Genomic DNA, 22044 nt, shown 5'->3' with positions numbered 1-22044 from the left:
ATGTTTGTCCTCGGAGGAATGGAAGAGGGGGTAGAGCTCGATTCAGGGAGCTGAACTCTCAGAGCTGGTTGGAATTCGGCCAGAATGAATCAGCTGTGTGCTATTCTTGAAACACAGGCACTAATCAGTGGGTGAGAACCCTGTCCATCAGCTTTTATAGTGAAAATCAGATCAAGTCTGATGCAGAGGGTAGATTCATTAAAGGGGTGACTTGGTGATTTTCCCAGATTGTTTGTCAGCACAGAGCCCCTCAGACCTCGAGGACCCCAGGTCTCTTAATTGAACAGATAAACTGGTTAATTGGTTAAGAGATCTACAGGTGACCCCAGCCTTCAGAAACTCCAGCTCACATTCTGGAAAGAACTCTGAATATACTTGTCAATGTGACAATCTCACATCTCCAGCCTGGGGTGTAATGATAACTGAAGCCTCCCCTTTTACGACAGCTGCACGTGTTTTATATTCGAACTTGCTGCCCATTTTCTGTCTCCTTAGCTTCCAATAGTGCCCATTAGAATAACTCTGGAATGTTCTGGTGTCAGCTCAAGGGTACAGCAGCCATATCCTACCCAGGACGTGGGCCTACAGCCTTTCAGTTCAGAGTCCGGCGTCCTACATCCGCGCCACACTGTCATCTCGTCAGCTCCCTGCCTGGGTCGCTCGTCAATGCCAATTGAAACACCTGCGCCCCTCTTTCAATTAGAGGCTCAGTTTGGAGGTGCGCACAGTCTGAGGGGAAAGCCTAGCGAAACGTTTGTGCAAGGTGACAGATTTTTAAGTCAACACTTAAAAACACTTGAGCAGAGCTCGAAAACGTGTGTTTTTGGGGGGGAGGGGAGGGGTGGGGGAGAACAGCCTCTGTGTTAGCCAGGTTCAGGCTCCCAGCCGCATGTGAGAATGGGCCGCCAGGCTGGCTCCTGATTGGCTCCCCGTACTGAGCGCGCTCAGTGCGCGGGGATATCAGCACCCCGCAGGCCCACCCCCCTCCCTGCTCTTCCAGCTCTGGCATGCTGTGTGTGTGAGAGGATGGGTAGAGGGTTCAGGATGGTGCTGCTGCTTTTTGTGCTGTTAGCAAGCCTCTGTGCTGAGCTAGCAGCTGCCCAGCTGCAGGCTGGTGATGCTCTCTTCCAGCCAGAGGAGGATCTGGGCTCTGTCCTGGCTCAAGGCAGCCCCCTGTTTCAGGATGGGGGCCCCTACTGGAGTGATCCCCCCCATGAGGGCTCTGATGAGGGGGCAGAGGTGGTCTGGGGGAGCCCTGCTGGGGATGTCGTGGCCCAGCCGGGTGCTGACCGGGACGCTGCAGTGGGCAGCCCTGGCCCGGAGGGGCTCTGGGAGCTGGCCGACGATGCCGGGCTGTACTCGGAGTCCGTCTCTGCTCTGGCCCCTGGCTCTGGACTGAGGGGCTGGGAGAAGGAATCTGTTGCCCCTGTTGTTGCTGGAGATGCCCTGCTGGAGTCTGTGCCGGGGGCTGAAGGTAGGAGCTTAAGGATTTGGGAAGATCAATAAATAAAACGGAGCTGAGAATGTGAGGCACCCCAATAAGGCTGTGCTGGAGGACAAGTGGGTCGCCAAGAACTGAGGTATATTTGCTGACTTGACTTGACTGGGGCCTCCTTCAAAATAACTGATTCTGATTGTGAAGGCTTTTCACATTGATCTCGTCAGTCCCTGACTTCTGAGCTACTGGCCTGTTGCACCTGTACCCAGGTGGTTTTAAATTAACTTGGGTTCTGGGGCTGGGCTCCTTGAAATTGCTTCGTCCAAGATCGCGTGGATGTGTGCCCATCGCCATCGTCAGGCTTGAAGGGGCATGAGGGCTCAAAATGACCTCTGACCTCTGAAACCATGCTGACCTTCAACCCCAGGCTGCCTCGTTAATGCTTTTGTGTTGAAATCGGCCGGGTTTCTGATGAGCTGTTCAGCACGCTCCCCCTGCCTCTGTCTCCCATGGCGCGAGCCCAGAGCTGAGCCTGTGAAGACGCTCCTCCCCAGGAGAGGAGGGTCCCCTCGGGAGCTGTGTGGCGCTTGGTGCTGGGGGGGGTCAAGACCCGGGGTGACGAGCTGAGTGGAGCTGCTCCTCACTGTCTGTGCCCCTCCCCCGCAGGGGGCTGGCCAGGGTCCTCGGATGTCTCCGAGCCCCGCGTCTCCTCCGAGCTGGACGGCAAGCCGCTGCCCCGGTCCTGCCCGGAGTCCCAGCCGGCTGTGACCTGCGGCCGGAGGAGCCTGACCGTGAGGTTCGCGCGGGAGAACTTCAGCAGCGTCTACCTCCTGCAGGGTGAGTGGCCCCTCGGTCGGCTGCGGCGTGGGGGGGGGGCGGCTGACTGGCTGGTTAGTTTTCTGGGTGACGTGAAGTGAGCGCAGCAACAGGTCCTGGAGGTCAAGAGCCCATGTTAAGGGATAATAACAGACAAATACACTAAACGGCTGTTTACACAAATGCGACTGGGATTATTTACGTTAGAGTGACCAAGGAATGGGCCGCCCAGTTATGTGTGGTCTAGAGGGTCTCTGCGCCCCCAGATTCAGGGCACTGGAGACCCCCACCACCACCTGTCAAACAGCTAGCAAGCACAGAGAAATGTCTGACCACCAGTAGGGTGTGGGTGACGCCCGATCCTGGTGTTCATAAGGCTTCCTCAATTCCGGTACTTGTCAGCAGTTTAATGCGCTGTTGATCGGTCAGTTCAGGGAGTGTCGACATCGCTGAACTCCCCATCTCTCTCTCCCCCTCGCAGCCAGGATGACCCCTCTGTCGCTGGACTATCTCCCCGAGCACTGCGGTCACAGGGTGTGGACGACCGAGGCGTGGCTGACCCTGGTGGCTTCCTACAGAGGCTGTTATGTCCAGACCTGGGTGAGGGGCATCTCTGGGGCCGAACTGGACCGCAGGGGAGGGGGCAGATGGGGGGGGAGAGACCAGGGTATTGGCTCTGGGACTTGGCTGGGTGAGAGATCTTCCAGTCAGGACAGGAGTCGCTTTACCCGAAGGGTGGTGGGAGTGTGGAACAGCCCGCTTCCGAGAACCTGCTGGATGGGATCCTTGGAGCAATACTTACTGTCTTACGGGGCTGGATGGCCTCTTATCTGTAACGGGTGGGGCAGTTCAGATTGTAACTGAGGGAGGCCTTGAGGAGGTGTTGCCCTGGTCCAGCCCTCAAGATAGTCTTGCAAGTGGAGTGCTTGGGGGGTGGACAGCCACTACGCCCAGCCTAATCACCTCCATCACCTCCATCACCCATCTGTCTTTGAGACTGCGGTTTTACAGGAATTAGCCAAACTCCATTAGCCAAACTATGGGCTTTTTTCCTCCAAACTTATTTCTGATATAGAATATATCCAAAGATTTATACAGCAACAGATGTGAATACTGTGCAGAAAAGTTTATACGAAAGAGTAATCGGAGAACCATATAGCAGTGGAGAAAACAAATAATGACTATAATCAAATTATGACTAAAACTGTTTTAATCACCCAAATTTAATGTAATTTGGAATATCATGGATACTTGTTGAATCACTTAATACTACAAACTGGTGAGGGAGAGTCTTGTTTGCATTTATTATCCACGTTGGGCTTTGGATAGTTGTTGAGCTGCTTTAGTGCCGTACAGTATAGAGTTTCACAGTGTTTTCCTGCACATCAAGCCCCCTAGTTGAGCTGATACCCGTCTGATTTTCGTGATCGAGATGAGGTCCGACTATCCCAGCATGATCTCAGTTCGTAGTTCAAACCCCCGTGGGAGTTCTGGTCCAGCCCGCTTGGCTCTGGACCCTGCGGTCGCTGAACGCCCTCAAGTTCAAGTTTGTCATTACACTCATATACATGGTATATGGTATAACGAAATGCTATTTAGCTAGCTCTCGGACATAAGTAGTACAAGGAGAAAAGAAAACAACAATACAATTGTGTAGCAAAAGAAAGACGGAGACAACAGGCAATGTGCAAAACAACAAAAAGGTAACAGGTTATGTGCAAAAATATGCATCAACAGAATAAAATAAAGGGATAGAAACTATGGGGAGTGAGTTTTTGACATGTGTGGTAGAGGTAGATTTTCAATGTGTGTTTGGGTTTTTGGTAAGAAAGGAAGAAGGCACTGTGAGGTTCAGGTCATAGGTCATAGGTCATAGGTGAGAGGCTGGGAATTTAACAGTTTGATAGTGCGGGGGTAAAATCTGGCTGAGCTCCAGGCTGAGGGTACGAGCCTACCCGCCGTCTGCTCCCGCCCTCTCCCCCGCAGAGGAAGCAGCACAGATGGTTCCACGCCGTGACGGTGAAGTACTACGATGTGGTCCGCAGAACGCCGGCGACCAGCACGGTGACCTGCTCTGTGGCGGCCCGCCGGCCCCGGCCCCGGCCCCGGCCCCCCGCGAGCCCCTCGGTCTCCTGCGGGGAGGAGTGCCTGACCGCCACGCTTCCCACGGGGCCCCTGGAGGAGATCCGGGTCCGGGGTGAGTGGCGGCGCTGGGAGAAGGGGGGAGGTGGGGTTCCTCCAGGCCTTTCCCGAGTAGGAAACGGTTCCCTAGAACAGTGCTGGACGACACCATGGCAACACCAGGGAACCCGGGATCTGGGTTCGAGACGAGCACTAGGGTAGCCATCGGCGTGCAGTTCAGTGCACGGGGATCGGACCCTTTTGGACGAAGGGTCTCCCGCTCTCTCGGGAGAAGGATGCCGTCACTTCCTCAGAAGGTCCTAGTCGAGGGCTGTCGCGCTGCCGCCTGTCTCCTCGTGCAGCACTCCCGCTGTTCCTGCAGGGCCCTCTGGAGGCCTGGTGTCCGTGCTGGAGGCTGGCCAGTCCTGCGGATACTCGGCGCTGAGGGGCCGCCGTGGGAACACCCTGACCGTGCCCTACACGGCCTGTCACGTCTCCGTCCAGGTGAGGCAGCTCGGTCACGTCCGCTCTCCCCACTAAAGTGCCGACGTGGAGATCCTCGTGGAGTCGTGCTGGGGTGTCCTGCTTGGCAGGAATGGCCCGTGTCCCGTGGGCAACTCTGTACGGAACCTGATGGGGGGGGTTTCCTCTGAGCTGATGAGCCTGAGGGGGGGGATGGGTTTCCTCTGAGCTGATGAGACTGAGGGGGGGGGGGTTTCCTCTGAGCTGATGAGACTGAGGGGGGGGATGGGTTTCCTCTGAGCTGATGAGACTGAGGGGGGGGGTTTGCTCTGAGCTGATGAGACTGAGGGGGGGATGGGTTTCCTCTGAGCTGATGAGACTGAGGGGGGGATGGGTTTCCTCTGAGCTGATGAGACTGAGGGGGGGGGGTTTCCTCTGAGCTGATGAGACTGAGGGGGGGGGGTTTGCTCTGAGCTGATGAGACTGAGGGGGGGGGGTTTCCTCTGAGCTGATGAGACTGAGGGGGGGGATGGGTTTCCTCTGAGCTGATGAGACTGAGGGGGGGGGATGGGTTTCCTCTGAGCTGATGAGACTGAGGGGGGGGGGTTTGCTCTGAGCTGATGAGACTGAGGGGGGGGGGGGTTTGCTCTGAGCTGATGAGACTGAGGGGGGGGATGGGTTTCCTCTGAGCTGATGAGACTGAGGGGGGGGGATGGGTTTCCTCTGAGCTGATGAGACTGAGGGGGGGGGATGGGTTTCCTCTGAGCTGATGAGACTGAGGGGGGTGGATGGGTTTCCTCTGAGCTGATGAGACTGAGGGGGGGGGATGGGTTTCCTCTGAGCTGATGAGACTGAGGGGGGGGGATGGGTTTCCTCTGAGCTGATGAGACTGAGGGGGGGGATGGGTTTCCTCTGAGCTGATGAGACTGAGGGGGGGGGGGGGTTTGCTCTGAGCTGATGAGACTGAGGGGGGGGGGGGGTTTCCTCTGAGCTGATGAGACTGAGGGGGCCCCTTCACTTGCCTCGTGTCTCATCCTGATCCGCCCTTCCAAAGCCCGACCGTGAATCCCGCTGGCTGTGCCGGAGCGGTTCTCGGTTTCCCCAGGAGCAGCAGTAACAGTGGGGGGGCTCTCCAGCGTTACTGGGGAACCCGTGCTGCCTTACCAGACTGACGCCAAGTCCCGGGCGTCTCCCCTCCCTCCCTCGTTGCAGAACGCGCACTACACGCTGACGGTGGTGTACGTCACGTCCGAGGGGGAGACGGGGAGCGTGCGGGCCTCCTGTCCCGTCCTGCGCCCTGGGCCGAGGGAAGGTGGGTGGATGTTTTCCGAGGGGTTCGGGAGTGGGGTAAGGCGGGTTCCTTGTTAATCTGTAGGAGTTCTCCAGGCTGCAGGATTCCCAGGAGCCAGCGGGTGTCCTGTGGTCCAGAGCCCCTCTCTCCTGCCCAGTGTCTGGCCAAGGGCTGCTGTGTGGACCCCGATACCTCCTCCTGCTACTACCCCCTGGAGGGTGAGTCCTCCTCCTCCTCCCTGTCGCTGACCACTGCCCGCGCTGTCCAGCTGCTGCCCCAGCACCGACCTGCCTGCTGTCTTCCCAGAGTGCACTGCGGACAAGCACTTCGTCTTCGCTGTCTACCGCACCTCCTCTGTCCCCCCTGTGGACCCCGCTAGCCTGGTGGTTGCTGGGAACCAGTCCTGCGCTCCGGTGATCTGCACCCCGGACTTTGCTGTCTTCAAGATCCCCGTGACGGGCTGTGGGACTCACGCCTTTGTGAGTAGAGCTGTGATGAGACCTGGTGAATCCTACTACAGTCGGGATGGGTACTTCCTAGGGTTAGGCCTTCTGGTCCATAAATCCTCCGGCAGCCCCTGGAGCCAGGGTTCCAGGCACAAGGTGTCTCACTGGATGCCGTGTGCCTTCTGTTCCCAGGTGGTGGGCGAGACCACGATCTACCTGGCGGAGGTGGAGGTCCTGGCCAGACGCAGCAGCCTGAACTATGGCGTCATCACCAGGGACAGTCCTTTCAGGTCTGCCTTCCTTCCTTCCCAGCAGCTGGAAGCTTCCTGATTCATCATCTCGGATTAACTCCCATATGGCTACTGTGTGCACTGGGTACTGCAAGTGAACCTCTATGCAGGATAACAAGTCACCCTGTTGGCTTGTGATTGTGGTGGATTGAAGCTGGAGTCCTGGAGACTTATCTAGTACCTTGATACCTTATTCACTCTGGGACAAGGGGGGGGAGAGGCCTAGTCCTTGAAGCTCATCCCTGGACATCGTAACTCAGGTTGGAATTCGCCAGGTTCAGCATCTGTGGTATCAAGTCTTGCTGGGATATTCAAATGGGAACCTTGCAGTGTGTTGGCACTGTGCATCTCCTGCCTCTTATGGCTTGATGTCCGCTCTAGTAGTACAGACTATTGCTGTGGGCTCTCCATGTGTAGGAGACGCGATTCTGAAACTGCATTCCCCTGCTTGTCTCCAGGCTGCTGGTGGAGTGTCGCTACGCGGAGGGGAGCCTGGCCAGCACTGGCTACCTGGTGAAGAGCCCCTACCTGCCCTCGGCTGTCCTGTCCCAGGGTGCATTTGGGGTGCAGCTCCGGATTGCCACAGGTGAGGGGGTTCCGCTCGGGGGGGGTCTGGCCCTAGTTTTCTGGGTGCCGTGGCGTCGGGTTGGTTTGTTGAACTGCCCGTCGAGGGCAAGTTGAGGAGCCTATAGATGTGGCGGTTGTCTCTGTAGGCTCTGTGGGACAGACTGCTCCTCCCACTCAGAGCTCATACAGACCCAGCTTGGTTGCAGCAATGCTTGATGCTGTGGCCGAGGTGACTCGGCTTCATGCTGCTGTCTCCTGCAGACGAGAGCTACTCCAGGTTCTACCCCCAGTACCACCGGCCCCTGCGGCTCCTGCTGGGGAGCCCCGTGCACCTGGAGGTGCGCCTGCTGAACGCCCCGGACCCCGGCCTGGTGCTGCTGGTGCACTACTGCATCGCCTACCCCCGCTCCGGACAGACGGTCTGGGTGCTGCTCTACGAGGGGTGAGGGGCTCCTTCCTGTGCTGCTCTGCCCCCGGGGTGGGGGGGAACAGGGGCGGATGCCTGATCTCGGTGCCCCCTCTCTCTCTCCAGCTGCCCCAATCTACTGGACTACGGCCACGCGTCCACCCTGCACGTCCACTCCCAGCTGCCTCTGCCCAAGCACCACCGCCACTTCCACATCCAGACCTTCCAGTTCCTGGACGGGCTCTCCCAGCAGTACCTGGACGAGGAGGTGGGACTTCCTGCCGCCTCCTGGGACAAGACCTTCCTGTCCTGGGCGGGATGTGGCCGTGGAGCTGCTTCATCTAGATCTTCTCTTCTGAACTTGAGCCTGGGAGGAACCTGCTGCTTCGGCCATAGAAGGCCGAGGCTGGTGTTGCCCCCTCTTGAGCTCAAGGGGCGGCTGACCCAGATGGCGGAGCTTTCCTGTGCTTGACTTGCCCCCCTCTTCTGCCCTCCAGATCTACTTCATGTGCTCCACGGAGGTGTGCCTGCCCTCCGAGCGGCGCTGTGTGGAGGGCTGCTTCGACGGCCGCAGTGAGTATGACCACCTTCCGGGCTCCTGCCCCTAAATCCAGGAATGGGACAGGCTGGGCGAGTGGGAGGACTGGGAGAGGAGCGGCTGGAGGCTGGGCTCAACCCCGTGCTCACTGAGGCCCCTCCACGTGCCTCTCGCTGGGGCTGGAGCTGACGCCTCCCTCCCTCCTCCAGGGGTCCCGGTGGCTGAGCCCCCCGACGCCGACCGGCGCTGTGTGACGAAGCCCTGCCCGGAGAGGAGCTAGGACCCCTGTCAAGACACCCGCTGCTCCCCGGAGGAACGCGGCCAGCCTGTGGGAATGCCGCCGCTCGTCGGCGGGGGAGAGAGAGAGGGGTGTCCAATTAAAGTGTTGATGCAAGTCCTGCCTGTGTCTGGTGTCCTGTGAAGCTGGGGGGGGTTGGACAGCAGTTGGGACGGTTCTGCCTGTTCTCCGGGACACAGCTCTGATCCAGCTGCTCCTGGGTGACGGGGGAGGGGAGGGACCGGAGCGGAACTTCAATGGGAGAGCTTGGGGCTGCTCCGGTCCTGACGGGCTTCAGTGTGAACTCCTGTGTGGGGGAGCCTGACTTTTCTGTGCCCTCCTCCGGCTGCTGGAGAGATCTGCAGGAGTGACGCTTGCGATGCAGGTCTCGGGGGCGGAGCAGCAGCTGTAGGCAGTGACGGGGGCGCAGGGGTCTCCCCGCGCTGTTCCGGCTGCTCGGAGCGCCTCCCACAGGACCAATCTTCTGCCCTGCTCCCCAAGGCCCACAGCCTCCTCCTGGGATCCAGAGGTTCCAGCTGTTCTGCTCTTCACTTCCTGCTGAAGGCCTCTCTCGGCCGGGCACAAGTCCAGCTTCTGAGGTCATCTTACAAAGGAGATAACAACAGTGATTAGGGTCTTGAGGGTTTTTTTTTTTTTTTTTTTTTCAATCATTAACTGGATTCTACCATCTGCTTCACTAAGGCTGGAGTGGGGGAGAGGCTGTTAATGTGTTTGGAAACGAGAGTGGTCTTAAGCTGTAGCTCCCCTAAGAATAGTACATAACCTGTCACAAGTACATCCTTTCCCTTTCCATCCATACGGGTACAAACTGCGTGTGAGGATGAAGGCGGTTTGCTGTAGGCCGACCGGACACAATTGGAGCTCCACTGATCTGCTGCACAGAGAGTAATCAAGCTGGAAGGAGACGAGCTGGGCTTGTCCCAGCAGAGAAGGCAAGGTTAAAAGGGAGGAACCTTGGCTCAGGTTCATCACTGTGTGATGTCCTTGATGTTGGGTTGGACTTTACTTTTTCCTCCCTCTGCCCTGCCCGTCTGCTGCTCTCAGAGCTGAATCGCTGACATTTTCTCCGTGCTCTGGCTGACGCTGCCATCAAGCTTCAGGAGTCAATAACTATTATTGAACAGAGAACAATGGCCTCTAGGCTGTGGACTGAGGACAATTTCAGGTGTCCAATCTGTCTTCAGATACTAAATGACCCAGCGACTCTTCCCTGTGGACACAGTTACTGTGTGGGCTGTATTAAGAGTCACTGGGATCTGGATGATCAGACTGGAGTCTACAGCTGCCCCCAGTGCAGACAGACCTTCACCCCAAGGCCTGTTCTGGGCAGAAACACCCTGCTGGCTGAAGTGGTGGAGAAACTGAAGGAGACAGGGCTCAGTGGTCCTCCTGCTCCCAGTCCTGCTGGCCCTGGAGATGTGCTGTGTGACATCTGCACTGGGAGACAGGTGAGAGCTGTGAAGTCCTGTCTGGTGTGTCTGGCCTCTTACTGTCAGACTCACCTCCAGCCTCACTGTGAAGCTGCTCCACTGAAGAGACCATGATACTGTCTCAGTTGCAGCAGGAAGGACTGAGAAACAGGTGAGGACTGGTTGTTTTAATGACCCATAATCAGTCCAGATCCAAGATCGATCATGAACATAGTGTTTTATTAAACAGAAGTTAGTTTGAATTGAGCCTCTCTATTAAAATTGCTCCTCAATCAGAAAATATATTTTAATTAACAAAGGTAAACAAAGTACATTGAAAGTGTTGTCAGACATGTCAGCCTTTCTTGACAAGTTGCATTGTTAAATTAAAATGCGAGTTGTGCAATATTTAGTATAATGGAGATGATCATGTTTTCCACTTTAAATTATTCTGCACTGATGGAGAAAGCTCTGGTGTGGTTATATAGACTGTGTTATATCGATCTATGACTGTGGAACACGTGGCAGTCTGGTGATTTTCTCCAATGCTTCCTTGATAAAGTAAAAAAAGTAAAGTTGTTCACTAGTCTGCTATGCACCAGTGTGCTGTTCACCCGTGTTCTCTTCATCACTAGTGTGCTGTTCAGTGGTGCATTGTTCACTAGTGCACGATGCACCCGTGTGCTGTTCACCAATGTTCTCTTCATCACCCGTGTGCTGTTCACCAGTGTTCTCTTCATCACCCGTGTGCTGTTCACTAGTGTGCTCCTAGGTGAAGCAGCATGAGACCTGTTTGTTTTGTGAATCTACCCAGCATTACTAACAGAACAATTATTTTAAAAAGCTATTTTTCCAGATTACATCTTGCAAAGTATCAGATGCTAGCAAACTCCTTGACTCTAACTCTCACATTTCAAAGTTGTAAGATGATTTTCTTCGCAACTCTATCCGAAACAGCTTTGCACACATACAGGTGACAAGGAGACGCGTCGGAGTGTCTTTCCCAGCCGCACCGAACACACACACATCGTCTTGATCGCGTCCGAACCTAAATGTTATTTCCTCGACCTCGTTTACAGTTCGCTATCAGGGGTTCTCCGGATTAATGTCTTCTCGCCCAATTCCGCTCACATCACCTGGGCACAACTGGACGGGCGAGCGCGCCGGGCTGCGCATGCGTGGCGGCGCGCTGCAGCCTGGGAGTTGTAGTCCCCCCCCCCCGGCGGCAGAGGAAGCGCCTCTGTGTGTCTGCGGCGCAGGGCGGAAGGAGCAGAGCAAGCGCAGACGGCGGCCGCTGCCGAGGTGCTGTGAACGGGGTAAGGACGTGTTCGACAGGCTCGGTCGCTAACGGACGCGGGGCGGCGCCGCCCTGTGCGGTTTGGCGGCCGGCTGCGGGCTTGCTTTGCTGGGCGTGAGAGAGTCTGCTCCAGGGCAGCCCAGCGCGACCTGTCCGGTGCCAGTGACACTGACCGTCACAGGCAGAATAATAATAATAATAATAATAATAATAATGACACTAATAATAAGGGCACCGGGCCGGCATGCATTCGCGCAGGCGGGCTGAATCTCTCTGCAGGCAGCCGGGGTTCGGCCACAGTGACCGGGCCGCTGCGCCCCTCACCGCCGGTCCGGGGCCGGGCTCCCCCGCGCTGGAAATGTCGGGGTGTCGCTTCCCTGCGGGTGGGGTGCCGGCGTGCCCGGAACCTGCGGGGGTGCACGATGTGACGTCAGCGCGGAGCCGTCCGCGTGCCCCCGCGTTCGGAGCGTGTTTGTGCAGTTCGCCTCCGGGCCTCGGGGGGGCGCCAGCGGCTCCTCCTGCTGCTCGGGCTGCGCAGATCAGGGCAGCTGGTGCAGAGCTTCCCTGTGAGTGGGAGACAGGGTGTGTGTGTGAGTGAAACAGGGTGTGTGAGTCTTACCGAGAGACCACAGGTGGTGCGGATAGGCAATAAAACATCAACACCACTCACCCTGAGCACTGGGAAACAGGGTGTGTGAGTGTGTGTGTGTGTGTTAGTGTGTGCCTGTGAGTGAAACAGGGTGTGTGTGTGTGTTTGTGTGTTAGTGTGTGAGACAGGGTGTGTGAGTGTGTGTTTGTGTTAGTGTGTGCCTTTGTGTGTGTGTTTGTGTTAGTGTGTGTGTGTGAGACAGGGTCTGTGTGTGAGTGTGTGAGAGACAGGGTGTGTGTGTGAGTGTGTGAGAGACAGGGTGTGTGAGTGTGAGTGTGTGTGGGACAGGGTGTGTGAGAGACAGGGTGTGTGAGTGTGAGTGCGTGAGAGACAGGGTGTGTGAGTGTGAGTGTGTGTGGGACAGGGTGTGTGAGTGTGATGTCAGTGTGGCTCTCACTGTCAGGCTGTGACCCTGGAGTGAGTGCTGGCTCGGGTTCGATCGATCTCCACTGGGCGCCGCGGGTCGGACCACCGGCAGCGAGCGGAACCGGACCCCGCGGACCGGTCTAACGGCTCTCCTCCCGCCGGCAGGATGGAGGACGAGCGCTCGGCGGAGCTCGGGCCGGCCCGCGTGAAGGCCGAGCCGCCGGACCCCTGGGCCCCCGGACCCGCGGACCCCCTGAAGCTGGAGCGCGAGGAGCCCGCCGGGCCCGGCGACGCCAAGGAGGAGATCTGCGAGGTGCGGGTGGGCTCGGACCCCGCCGGGGCCGCCGAGCCGGGGCCCGGGAGCCCCCCGCAGCGCTACCCCTGCGCGGACTGCCAGAAGAGCTTCCGGCTGCGGCGCCAGCTCGCGGCCCACCGGCGCCTGCACACGGGCGAGACCCCCCACTGCTGCCCCGTGTGCCGGCGCGGCTTCCGTCTGCGGCGCCTGCTGGCGGTGCACCTCCGCGTGCACACGGGCGAGAAGCCCTACAGCTGCCCCGTGTGCCAGCGCCGCTTCAGCCGGGCGGGCAACATGCACCAGCACCGGCGCACGCACACGGGCGAGCGGCCCCACGCCTGCGCCGACTGCGGCCGGAGCTTCACCCGCGCCTACGACCTGAAGAAGCACCGGCGCATCCACACGGGCGAGCGGCCCTACGCCTGCGCCCAGTGCGGCGAGCGCCTGCGCACCCACGCCTGCCTCAAGCAGCACCAGAAGAGCCACGTGCGCGTGCCCTACGGCTGCCCGGACTGCGCCAGGACCTTCCTGAGCCCGGCCCAGCTGCGCGGCCACCGGCGCGTGCACACGGGCGAGCGGCCCCACGCCTGCGCCCAGTGCGGCAAGGGCTTCACCCAGCCCCGCTGGCTCAAGCAGCACCTGCAGGTGCACTCGCAGGACAGGCCCTTCGCCTGCGCCGCCTGCGGCAGGGCCTTCCGCCGGCCAGCGCAGCTGCGCGAGCACCAGAACACGCACACGGGCGTGCGGCCCCACCCCTGCGCCCAGTGCGGCAAGAGCTTCAACTTCCGCAGCCGGCTGGCGCAGCACGCGCTGCGGCACACGGGCGAGCGCCCCTTCTCCTGCCCGCTGTGCGCCAAGCGCTTCGTCAGCCCGGACTGCCTGAGGCGGCACGGCCTCACGCACTCGGGCGAGCGCCCCCACGCCTGCGCCGACTGCGGCCGCGGCTTCGCCCGCGCGCACGACCTGGAGAAGCACCGGCGCAGCCTGCACGGCGGGGAGCGGCCCCACGCCTGCGCCCAGTGCGGCGAGCGCTTCCGCACGCCGGGCGGCCTGAGCCGGCACCGCCGGGCCCACGGGCCGCCGGCCCACGCCTGCGCCGACTGCGGCCGCAGCTTCCGCAAGGCCTGCGAGCTGAAGGAGCACCGCGCCTCGCACACGGGCGAGAAGCCGCACGCCTGCGCCCAGTGCGGCAAGCGCTTCTTCTACCCCAGCCGGCTCAGGCTGCACCTGCGGGTGCACACGGGCGAGCGGCCCTACCCCTGCGAGCTCTGCGGCAAGAGCTTCAAGAACCTGCGCTGGCTGCGGCGCCACCGGCTGGCGCACGCCGCGCCCGACCCGCCGCACCGCTGCGCCGACTGCGGCCGCGCCTTCCGCACGCCCTTCCAGCTGCGGCAGCACCAGGCCGAGCACGCCGGCCGCCGGCCCCACGCCTGCCCGCAGTGCGGCAAGAGGTTCGGCCACCGCAGCAACCTGAAGAGGCACTCGCGCACGCACCCGCCCCTGGCCCCGCCCCCGGCCCCGCCCCCGCCGGCCGTCTACGAGATCGAAGTGGTGCTGTGAGAGCAGGTCACCGGTACACACTGACACACACTGCTGCACACTGACACACACCAGTACACACCGCTGCGCACTGATACACACCAGTACACACTGACACACACCAGTACACACCGCTGCACACTGACACACACCAGTCCACACCCCTGCACACTGACACACACCAGTACACACCGCTGCGCACTGACACACACCAGTACACACCGCTGCGCACTGACACACACCAGTACACACTGACCCACACCAGTACACACTGCTGCACACTGATACACACCGATTCACACCAATACACACTACTGCACACTGATACACTGACACACACACCGATACACACTGCTGCACACTGATACACTGACACACACACCGATACACACTGCTGCACACTGACACACACCAGTTCACACCAGTGCACACTACTGCACACTGACACACACACTGATACACCGACACACACAGCTGCTCACTGAAACACACACTGATAAACACCAGTAAACACTGCTGCACACTGACACACACCAATACACACTGCTGCACACTGATACACACCGATACACTCCAGTACACACTGCTGCACACTGTCACACACCGACACACACTAACACACTGATACACATACTGAAACACACCAATACACACTGTACACTGACACACACCGATACACACTGACAGACTGATGCACACCAACAGACACTCACAGACACGCACACAATCACACACAGATGTGCACAGACACACAAATACACACAGACATGCACACCAACACAAAATCACACACACCGATACACACCAATACACACTGTTGCACACTGACACACTGATACACACCAGTACACACTAAGGCACACCTGTCTCTGTGCAGTGGAGACTGTAGTGTGTGGAAACGGTGAACTACGACAAACCCGTCTTTGTGCTGATCCGGTATTAGACAATAGATCCTGTTATCTAGCAACTCTCCCGTCTGGTCTGTGAACTGAAACTGCTGCAGCTGTTGTCTGGAGCGAAATAAAACACACATCTTGGTCGACAAATAAATGGTGTGGCTTCATCGGGCCGGTGAAACTGTTTTCACATCTCCTGTGTGAGGGCTGTGAGGAAGAGGCCGCCTTCTTGTGTCCCGAGCAGCACGAATGCACTGAGCTCCGGTCTTAGTCCGAGTGTCCGGCCCGGTCCTGTGGAGCTGACTGTCTCCCGCGATCAGAACTTTGTCTGGCCCAGTCCCGAAGTTTCTGTGGTCAGAGATACCGACACTGACCCCACCCCCTGCTGACACTGACACTGACCCCACCCCCTGCTGATATCCACACTGACCCCACCCCCTGCTGATATCCACACTGACCCCACCCCCTGCTGACGCTGACACTGACACTGACCCCACCCCCTGCTGATATCCACACTGACCCCACCCCCTGCTGATATCCACACTGACCCCACCCCCTGCTGACACTGACACTGACCCCACCCCCTGCTGATATCCACACTGACCCCACCCCCTGCTGATATCCACACTGACTCCACCCCCTGCTGATATCCACACTGACCCCACCCCCTGCTGACACTGACACTGACCCCACCCCCTGCTGATATCCACACTGACCCCACCCCCTGCTGATATCCACACTGACCCCACCCCCTGCTGACACTGACACTGACCCCACCCCCTGCTGATATCCACACTGACCCCACCCCCTGCTGATATCCACACTGACTCCACCCCCTGCTGACACTGACACTGACCCCACCCCCTGCTGATATCCACACTGACTCCACCCCCTGCTGACACTGACACTGACCCCACCCCCTGCTGATATCCACACTGACCCCCCCCCCCGAGAACAAGATATTTCACTCACATCACACACTGAAGAGCAAGTTGATCTGTTTATTTGGAAGCTTCAGTGAAGAACCTTCTGCGTCTTACGGCGTCTGCATGTGACAATGTGTCTCTCATCAGCAGCGGGTGATGAGGCGGGGTCTCCTCTCATCCAGGATACCTCCCGAACCGAATTTGGGAGCAGTGATTAAGACCAGGGGCCTCATGGTGGTGCAGTGGTCAGCACTGGGGTCAGTCCCTGGGGTGCTGTCTGTGGGGAGTCTGCGTGTTCTCCCCATGCTGGTGTGAGTTTCCCCCGGGTGCTCTGGTTTCCTTCCACACTCAAACACTTGCTGGCGGGTTAACGGGTGTCTGGGGACTCTGCTGTGAGCACGAGTGACAGCAGAGTGCTGAACAGAGTGTCCAGGCTCTGTTTATCTACATCGCACACAAACCCGTAAACCGCAAATAGCTCCATTTCCGAAAACACCGTCGGGTAAGTTACTTCACACCGCGCTGACCGAACGACTTGTATGCATTTCGTTGCGTTGTGTGAATCAGGGGATTTCTGACGATATTTTGAAGAAAATTGAAAAATCAAAACCTTAACACCTGCAATTGCATCGTAGCAAAAAGTTCGACACTTTTTTATTTTTGGTTCCAAACTTTATTAAAACATCATAAACATCAAATAGGGAGAAACAGTATCCGTAAACGACAGGTGAGTAACAGAAACTGTTACAAAAACGAACGTTGTCACCAGAGACAATTACAAATCTGAGCAGTCCGATGTTTTATCACATCAAAGTTTTAACAAATCATTTTTTGACCCTGTCATTTTCCATGCTTTTGGTGTATTTTAAGCAACAGTGAATTTCCACCTGACGGGCATTAAAAGGGAGCAGTGCTGGAGGATGATGACTGTCGGGTTTGTAGTCTCTCCCCCAGAGCCCTCATGTTTTTTTTTTGTTTTGGTATTTTTTTAAAGAATTTTTTTATTAAATTTGTAAATAATTTACAAATACAAATACAATCAGAGGATCAAATTAGGTATAAGAGAACAAACACAAACAGAAAACTAAAGTTAAAGAGATATCGTTTAAAATCATTCATAAGTTTTATCCAGTGAAATTAGTACTCTTTAAATTTAAGCATGAGCAGGATGATCTGTGTGTTTTTTGTCGGGCGGAAAATGAATCTTTGGTGCATTTATTTGTTAGGTGTAGGTTTGTGAAGTTGTTTTGGACGGATTTACAGAGTTTTGTTTGCAGGCAGTTAAAGGTGTTTTTTAGATTGAAGGATTTTGACATTTTATTGTACTGTTTAGTAGAAAATTTGGAAAAAGAGCATTTATTTATCGTCAATTTATTAATCATTCTTGGTAAATTTCACATCCATAAATCCAAATGGTCTAATAATACTCCCCTTTTTAGTTCTTTTGAGGTGGAGCTGAAACATTATTTAAATTCTATTAAAAATCCCAGAGCCCTCATGTGCCTAAGGAAAAAAATAAACAAGTTGCGTCATCATCCGGCGACGCTCTCCTCTTGAACGCGACACCTCGGGCACCCTGGTGAACACCAACAACATATCTTTACTGTGATCGAAACAGTAAAAAGTATCGGGGAGGGGGTCCGTGCGGAGCCATAAAAGACATCCTCCGGGTCCCCCCTCATTTCTCTCTCTCTGTCTGTCTGCAGAGCATGCCGCCAGCGCCCGGTTGCCCCGGCGCGTCCCTGTGACGCATCCCCCCTTACGTCAGCGCTGCGCGACGTCTCCTGGCGCAGCTGCGCGCTGGGACACCTTGTAGCCACACGGTGCCGGCTGGGCTCCGGGTCCGACCCGCAGGGCGGAGGTACCGTGGCGGTCGGAGACTGTGAGCCCGCTGGCGCTCGGACGGGCCCAGATCAACCCGCGGCGCCGCCCCCAGCATGTGGCAGTGCAAGGCGCTCGGCTGCACCAACAGCCGGCGCAAGACCGTCAAGAAGAAATTCTTCTGCGTCCCCAAGCCCACCAACCCCGAGCGGGCGGTCATCGTGAAGAAATGGCTCCACAATCTGGGCACGGGCCACACGCTGGACACCTTCCCGTTCGGCCGCAACGCCGTGGTGTGCGAGGACCACTTCACCCCGGACTGCTACGAGCGCGACCTCAAGGCCGAGCTGCTGGGCTGCAAGCCCAAGACCCGCCTCAAGCCCGACGCCGTGCCCACCAGCGTGTGAGTGCTGATCCGGGGTTCGGCCCGAGCTGTCTGTGGGGACTTTGCATGGTCTCGCTGTGTGTGTGTGTGTTTGTATTATGGGCTCAAGTCTGTGGGGGGTCAGAGGGATCGCGTGTTTTAGGAATGGGGGTGCTGTTTGGAGAACTCCGGAGCGAGTGGCCCCTATCCTGCCAGCAGTCTTCCAGAGTGGTGGGGAGGAGTGAAGGCAGCAGCTGTCGCACATGAAGAGATGCGTTTTGTAGCAGAGCTGAGGCTGAGTGTGATCGCTTCCCCAGTCAGTCCCAGAGTGTGTGAATTCAGGAGAACTGGGCTGTGTGAATTCAGGAGAACTGGGCTGTGTGATCGCTGACCCAGTCAGTCCCAGGGTGTGTGAATTCAGGAGAACTGGGCTGTGTGTTCGCTGTCCCAGTCAGTCCCAGGGTGTGTGAATTCAGGAGAACTGGGCTGTGTGAATTCAGGAGAACTGGGCTGTGTGAATTCAGGAGAACTGGGCTGTGTGAATTCAGGAGAACTGGGCTGTGTGTTCGCTGCCCCAGTCAGTCCCAGAGTGTGTGAATTCAGGAGAACTGGGCTGTGTGATCGCTGCCCCAGTCAGTCCCAGAGTGTGTGAATTCAGGAGAACTGGGCTGTGTGATCGCTGCCCCAGTCAGTCCCAGGGTGTGTGAATTCAGGAGAACTGGGCTGTGTGATCGCTGCCCCAGTCAGTCCCAGGGTGTGTGAATTCAGGAGAACTGGGCTCTGTGATTTCTGCCCCAGTCAGTCCCAGGGTGTGTGAATTCAGGAGAACTGGGCTGTGTGATCGCTGCCCCAGTCAGTCCCAGGGTGTGTGAATTCAGGAGAACTGGGCTGTGTGATCGCTTCCCCAGTCAGTCCCAGAGTGTGTGAATTCAGGAGAACTGGGCTCTGTGATTTCTGCCCCAGTCAGTCCCAGAGTGTGTGAATTCAGGAGAACTGGGCTGTGTGATTGCTGCCCTGGTCAGTCCCAGAGTGTGTGAATTCAGGAGAACTGGGCTGTGTGATCGCTGCCCTGGTCAGTCCCAGAGTTTGTGAATTCAGGAGAACTGAACTGTGTGAATTCAGGAGAACTGGGCACTGTGATCACTGCCCCAGTCAGTCCCAGGGTGTGTGAATTTAGGAGAACTGGGCTGAGTGATTGCTGCCCCAGTCGGTCCCAGGGTGTGTGAATTCAGGAGAACTGGGCTGTGTGAATTCAGGAGAACTGGGCTGTGTGTTCGCTGCCCCAGTCAGTCCCAGAGTGTGTGAATTCAGGAGAACTGGGCTGTGTGATTGCTGCCCCAGTCAGTCCCAGAGTGTGTGAATTCAGGAGAACTGGGCTGTGTGATCGCTGCCCCAGTCAGTCCCAGAGTGTGAATTCAGGAGAACTGGGCTCTGTGATTTCTGCCCCAGTCAGTCCCAGAGTGTGTGAATTCAGGAGAACTGGGCTCTGTGATTTCTGCCCCAGTCAGTCCCAGGGTGTGTGAATTCAGGAGAACTGGGCTGTGTGAATTCAGGAGAACTGGGCTGTGTGAATTCAGGAGAACTGGGCTGTGTGTTCGCTGCCCCAGTCAGTCCCAGAGTGTGTGAATTCAGGAGAACTGGGCTGTGTGATCGCTGCCCCAGTCAGTCCCAGAGTGTGTGAATTCAGGAGAACTGGGCTGTGTGATTGCTGCCCCAGTCAGTCCCAGAGTGTGTGAATTCAGGAGAACTGGGCTGTGTGAATTCAGGAGAACTGGGCTGTGTGATCGCTGCCCCAGTCAGTCCCAGAGTGTGTGAATTCAGGAGAACTGGGCTCTGTGATTTCTGCCCCAGTCAGTCCCAGAGTGTGTGAATTTAGGAGAACTGGGCTGAGTGATTGCTGCCCCAGTCAGTCCCAGGGTGTGTGAATTCAGGAGAACTGGGCTGTGTGAATTCAGGAGAACTGGGCTGTGTGAATTCAGGAGAACTGGGCTGTGTGTTCGCTGCCCCAGTCAGTCCCAGGGTGTGTGAATTCAGGGGCAGTTCTGGAGTCTCTGCGTGTGTAGGAGTGTGTGTGAGTGTGCGCCGTGTATGACTGACCCGGGACAGTGCTCATGCCGTCTCTCTCCGTGCAGCAGGGCGCCGGGGGAGAAGCCGGGAGAAGCCGGGCCGGAGCCCGTCCGCGTCAAGCAGGAGGCCGCGGAGCTGGACTACGACATCGTCAAGTGCGAGGAGGTCGAGCAGCGGTGCGACCCCCCGGTGAAGCCGGAGCCCGCGGGGCTGGAGTGCGGCGCCCCCCCCCGGCCGGGCGGTGAGCCGGGGGCCGCCCCGCCCGTCCGCGTGAAGGCGGAGCCCCCCGACCCGCCGGGCCCGGCCGCGGGCGTGAAGGCGGAGCCGGAGGAGGAGCCCGTGTCGGGGGGCCGCGCCGCGCCCCCGCCCCCGCCCCCGCCCCCCCAGAAGAGCTACACCGGCCTGCTGTACCTGAAGAAGCGCAAGCAGCACTACGTCACCTACGCCTGCGCCTTCTGCGAGAAGATCTTCCGCACCAAGGGCCACTTCCAGCAGCACGAGCGCACGCACACGGGCGAGCGGCCCTACACCTGCCCGCTGTGCGGCAAGAGCTTCACCCGCAACACCATCCTCAAGGACCACCAGCGGCGGCACCGCGGCGAGCGCCCCTTCGCCTGCGACACCTGCGGCAAGAGCTTCGTGGTCAAGAAGTACCTGCAGCAGCACCGGCTGGTGCACGCCGACCGCGCGGCGGGCCTGGCGCGGCGGAAGCACGCCTGCCCCGTGTGCCAGAAGAGCTTCCGGGTGCGCTCCGTGCTCAAGGAGCACCAGCGCATCCACACGGGCGAGCGGCCCTTCGGCTGCCCGCGCTGCGGCAAGGGCTTCATCTCCCGCAACGCGCTGAAGCGGCACGCCCGCACGCACGCCGGCGGCGACGCCCACGCCTGCCCCGTGTGCCAGAAGAGCTTCGCCTGCCGCCGCTCGGTGAAGATCCACCAGCGCGTGCACTCCGGCGCGCGCTCATTCAGCTGCCCCGTCTGCCGCCGCGACTTCCGCCTGGAGCTCAACATGAAGCGCCACCTGCAGACGCACCAGCCGGGGGCGCCGCGGCCCCCCCCCGCCCCCGCCCCCGCCGCGCCCGCCGCGCCCGAGCGGGCGGCGCACAAGGTCCAGGCCGACCACAACTACAACAAGTACGGGCAAGCCGGGGCGCCACGCGGGGAGCGGCAGGGAGCGAGGGCGCCCCCGCAGGAAGTGGTGTACGAGGTCGAGGTGGTGCTGTGAGGGCAGGCGAGGGGCGAGAGACCCGGGCGCCGTGTGGTTCCCCTGCGGCGGGGGCGTGGCGCCGAGCTCAGCCCCGGGCCCAGGAGGGATCGCCTGGACCTGCTGGGCCCGGTTGCGGCTCTAGGTGTCCGTCCTTCAGCGCCCAGCTGTTCCTTGGCCGGCCTCCCTGGTGTCCCGGGAACGTACGCCAGTCGGTTCACGACGCCGTCGCCTGGAAGAGGACAGTCGGGTTTCGTGGCAGGAGGCGGGGGCGTTACTGAGCAGAGGGGGGGCAGGGAAGGCCACTGTGCTGCCTGACAGGCGTGACCACAGACGTCCTGCTGGAGGCCTCAGGACGAGGTCAGGGTGACGGACATCGTGTGGTCACTTGGGTGTGGCTGAGTGGCCTCAAGGGGACAGGAGCTGTGTAATAGAAATAAAATGATTGGCGTGTATCTGAATTTCCAGTTATTTGAATGCATTTATTAAAATGCAGCTTCCTTAAACAGTAGTGGTTCCGTACCCTATCAGCAGCTGGA

General features: G+C 58.3%; 3 protein-coding genes and 1 long non-coding RNA gene across 5 annotated transcripts; 3 read left to right on the top strand and 1 right to left on the bottom strand.

Moving 5' to 3' along the window:
• Positions 1-976: 976 nt before the first annotated feature.
• On the top strand, positions 977-8772 carry LOC138240692 (zona pellucida sperm-binding protein 4-like). Its single transcript, XM_069191809.1, has 14 exons — positions 977-1474; positions 2105-2275; positions 2736-2854; positions 4241-4451; positions 4758-4879; positions 6050-6149; positions 6224-6346; positions 6435-6607; positions 6767-6864; positions 7323-7450; positions 7693-7873; positions 7964-8105; positions 8335-8410; positions 8585-8772. Exons 1-14 carry the CDS (start codon positions 1027-1029, stop codon positions 8653-8655), a joined length of 2163 nt encoding a protein of 720 aa, XP_069047910.1. The 5' UTR covers positions 977-1026; the 3' UTR covers positions 8656-8772.
• Positions 7320-11939, bottom strand: LOC138240750 (uncharacterized). Its single transcript, XR_011189994.1, has 2 exons — positions 11704-11939; positions 7320-9256 (listed from the first exon to the last, which is right to left on the bottom strand). It is a non-coding gene; the product is annotated as an uncharacterized lncRNA (long non-coding RNA).
• Positions 11308-15278, top strand: LOC138240706 (zinc finger protein 420-like). Its single transcript, XM_069191877.1, has 2 exons — positions 11308-11398; positions 12560-15278. The coding sequence occupies exon 2, from the start codon at positions 12561-12563 to the stop codon at positions 14247-14249; it is 1689 nt and encodes a 562-aa protein (XP_069047978.1). The 5' UTR covers positions 11308-11398; position 12560; the 3' UTR covers positions 14250-15278.
• Positions 15279-16419: 1141 nt separating this feature from the next.
• LOC138240710 (zinc finger protein 628-like) lies at positions 16420-21960 on the top strand. 2 transcript variants are annotated; one of them, XM_069191892.1, is made up of 3 exons: positions 16420-16552; positions 17757-18274; positions 20371-21960. In XM_069191892.1, exons 2-3 carry the CDS (start codon positions 17988-17990, stop codon positions 21524-21526), a joined length of 1443 nt encoding a protein of 480 aa, XP_069047993.1. In that variant the 5' UTR covers positions 16420-16552; positions 17757-17987; the 3' UTR covers positions 21527-21960. The 2 variants fall into 2 exon arrangements, with proteins under 2 accessions (XP_069047993.1, XP_069047992.1); XM_069191891.1 differs by having other exon boundaries at positions 16427-16552; positions 20368-21960.
• The last annotated feature ends 84 nt before the right edge of the window (positions 21961-22044 follow it).

The sequence above is a fragment of the Lepisosteus oculatus genome, chromosome 7 (assembly GCF_040954835.1).
Source record: "Lepisosteus oculatus isolate fLepOcu1 chromosome 7, fLepOcu1.hap2, whole genome shotgun sequence".
Classification (NCBI taxonomy): Eukaryota; Metazoa; Chordata; class Actinopteri; order Semionotiformes; family Lepisosteidae; genus Lepisosteus; species Lepisosteus oculatus.
The sequence above is the reverse complement of the archived record's forward strand: the minus strand, read 5'-3'. Positions and strand labels throughout refer to the sequence as shown.

Excerpts from the sequence above, each read along its gene's own strand:
- LOC138240706 (XM_069191877.1), top strand. The coding sequence starts at position 12,561 with ATGGAGGACGAGCGCTCGGCGGAGCTCGGGCCGGCCCGCGTGAAGGCC.
- LOC138240692 (XM_069191809.1), top strand. The coding sequence starts at position 1,027 with ATGGGTAGAGGGTTCAGGATGGTGCTGCTGCTTTTTGTGCTGTTAGCA. Across the intron at positions 2,276-2,735 it reads CAGCGTCTACCTCCTGCAGG|CCAGGATGACCCCTCTGTCG; the intron begins GTGAGTGGCCCC and ends TCCCCCTCGCAG. Across the intron at positions 7,874-7,963 it reads TGGGTGCTGCTCTACGAGGG|CTGCCCCAATCTACTGGACT; the intron begins GTGAGGGGCTCC and ends CTCTCTCTCCAG.
- LOC138240710 (XM_069191891.1), top strand. The coding sequence starts at position 17,988 with ATGTGGCAGTGCAAGGCGCTCGGCTGCACCAACAGCCGGCGCAAGACC. Across the intron at positions 18,275-20,367 it reads GACGCCGTGCCCACCAGCGT|CAGGGCGCCGGGGGAGAAGC; the intron begins GTGAGTGCTGAT and ends CTCTCCGTGCAG.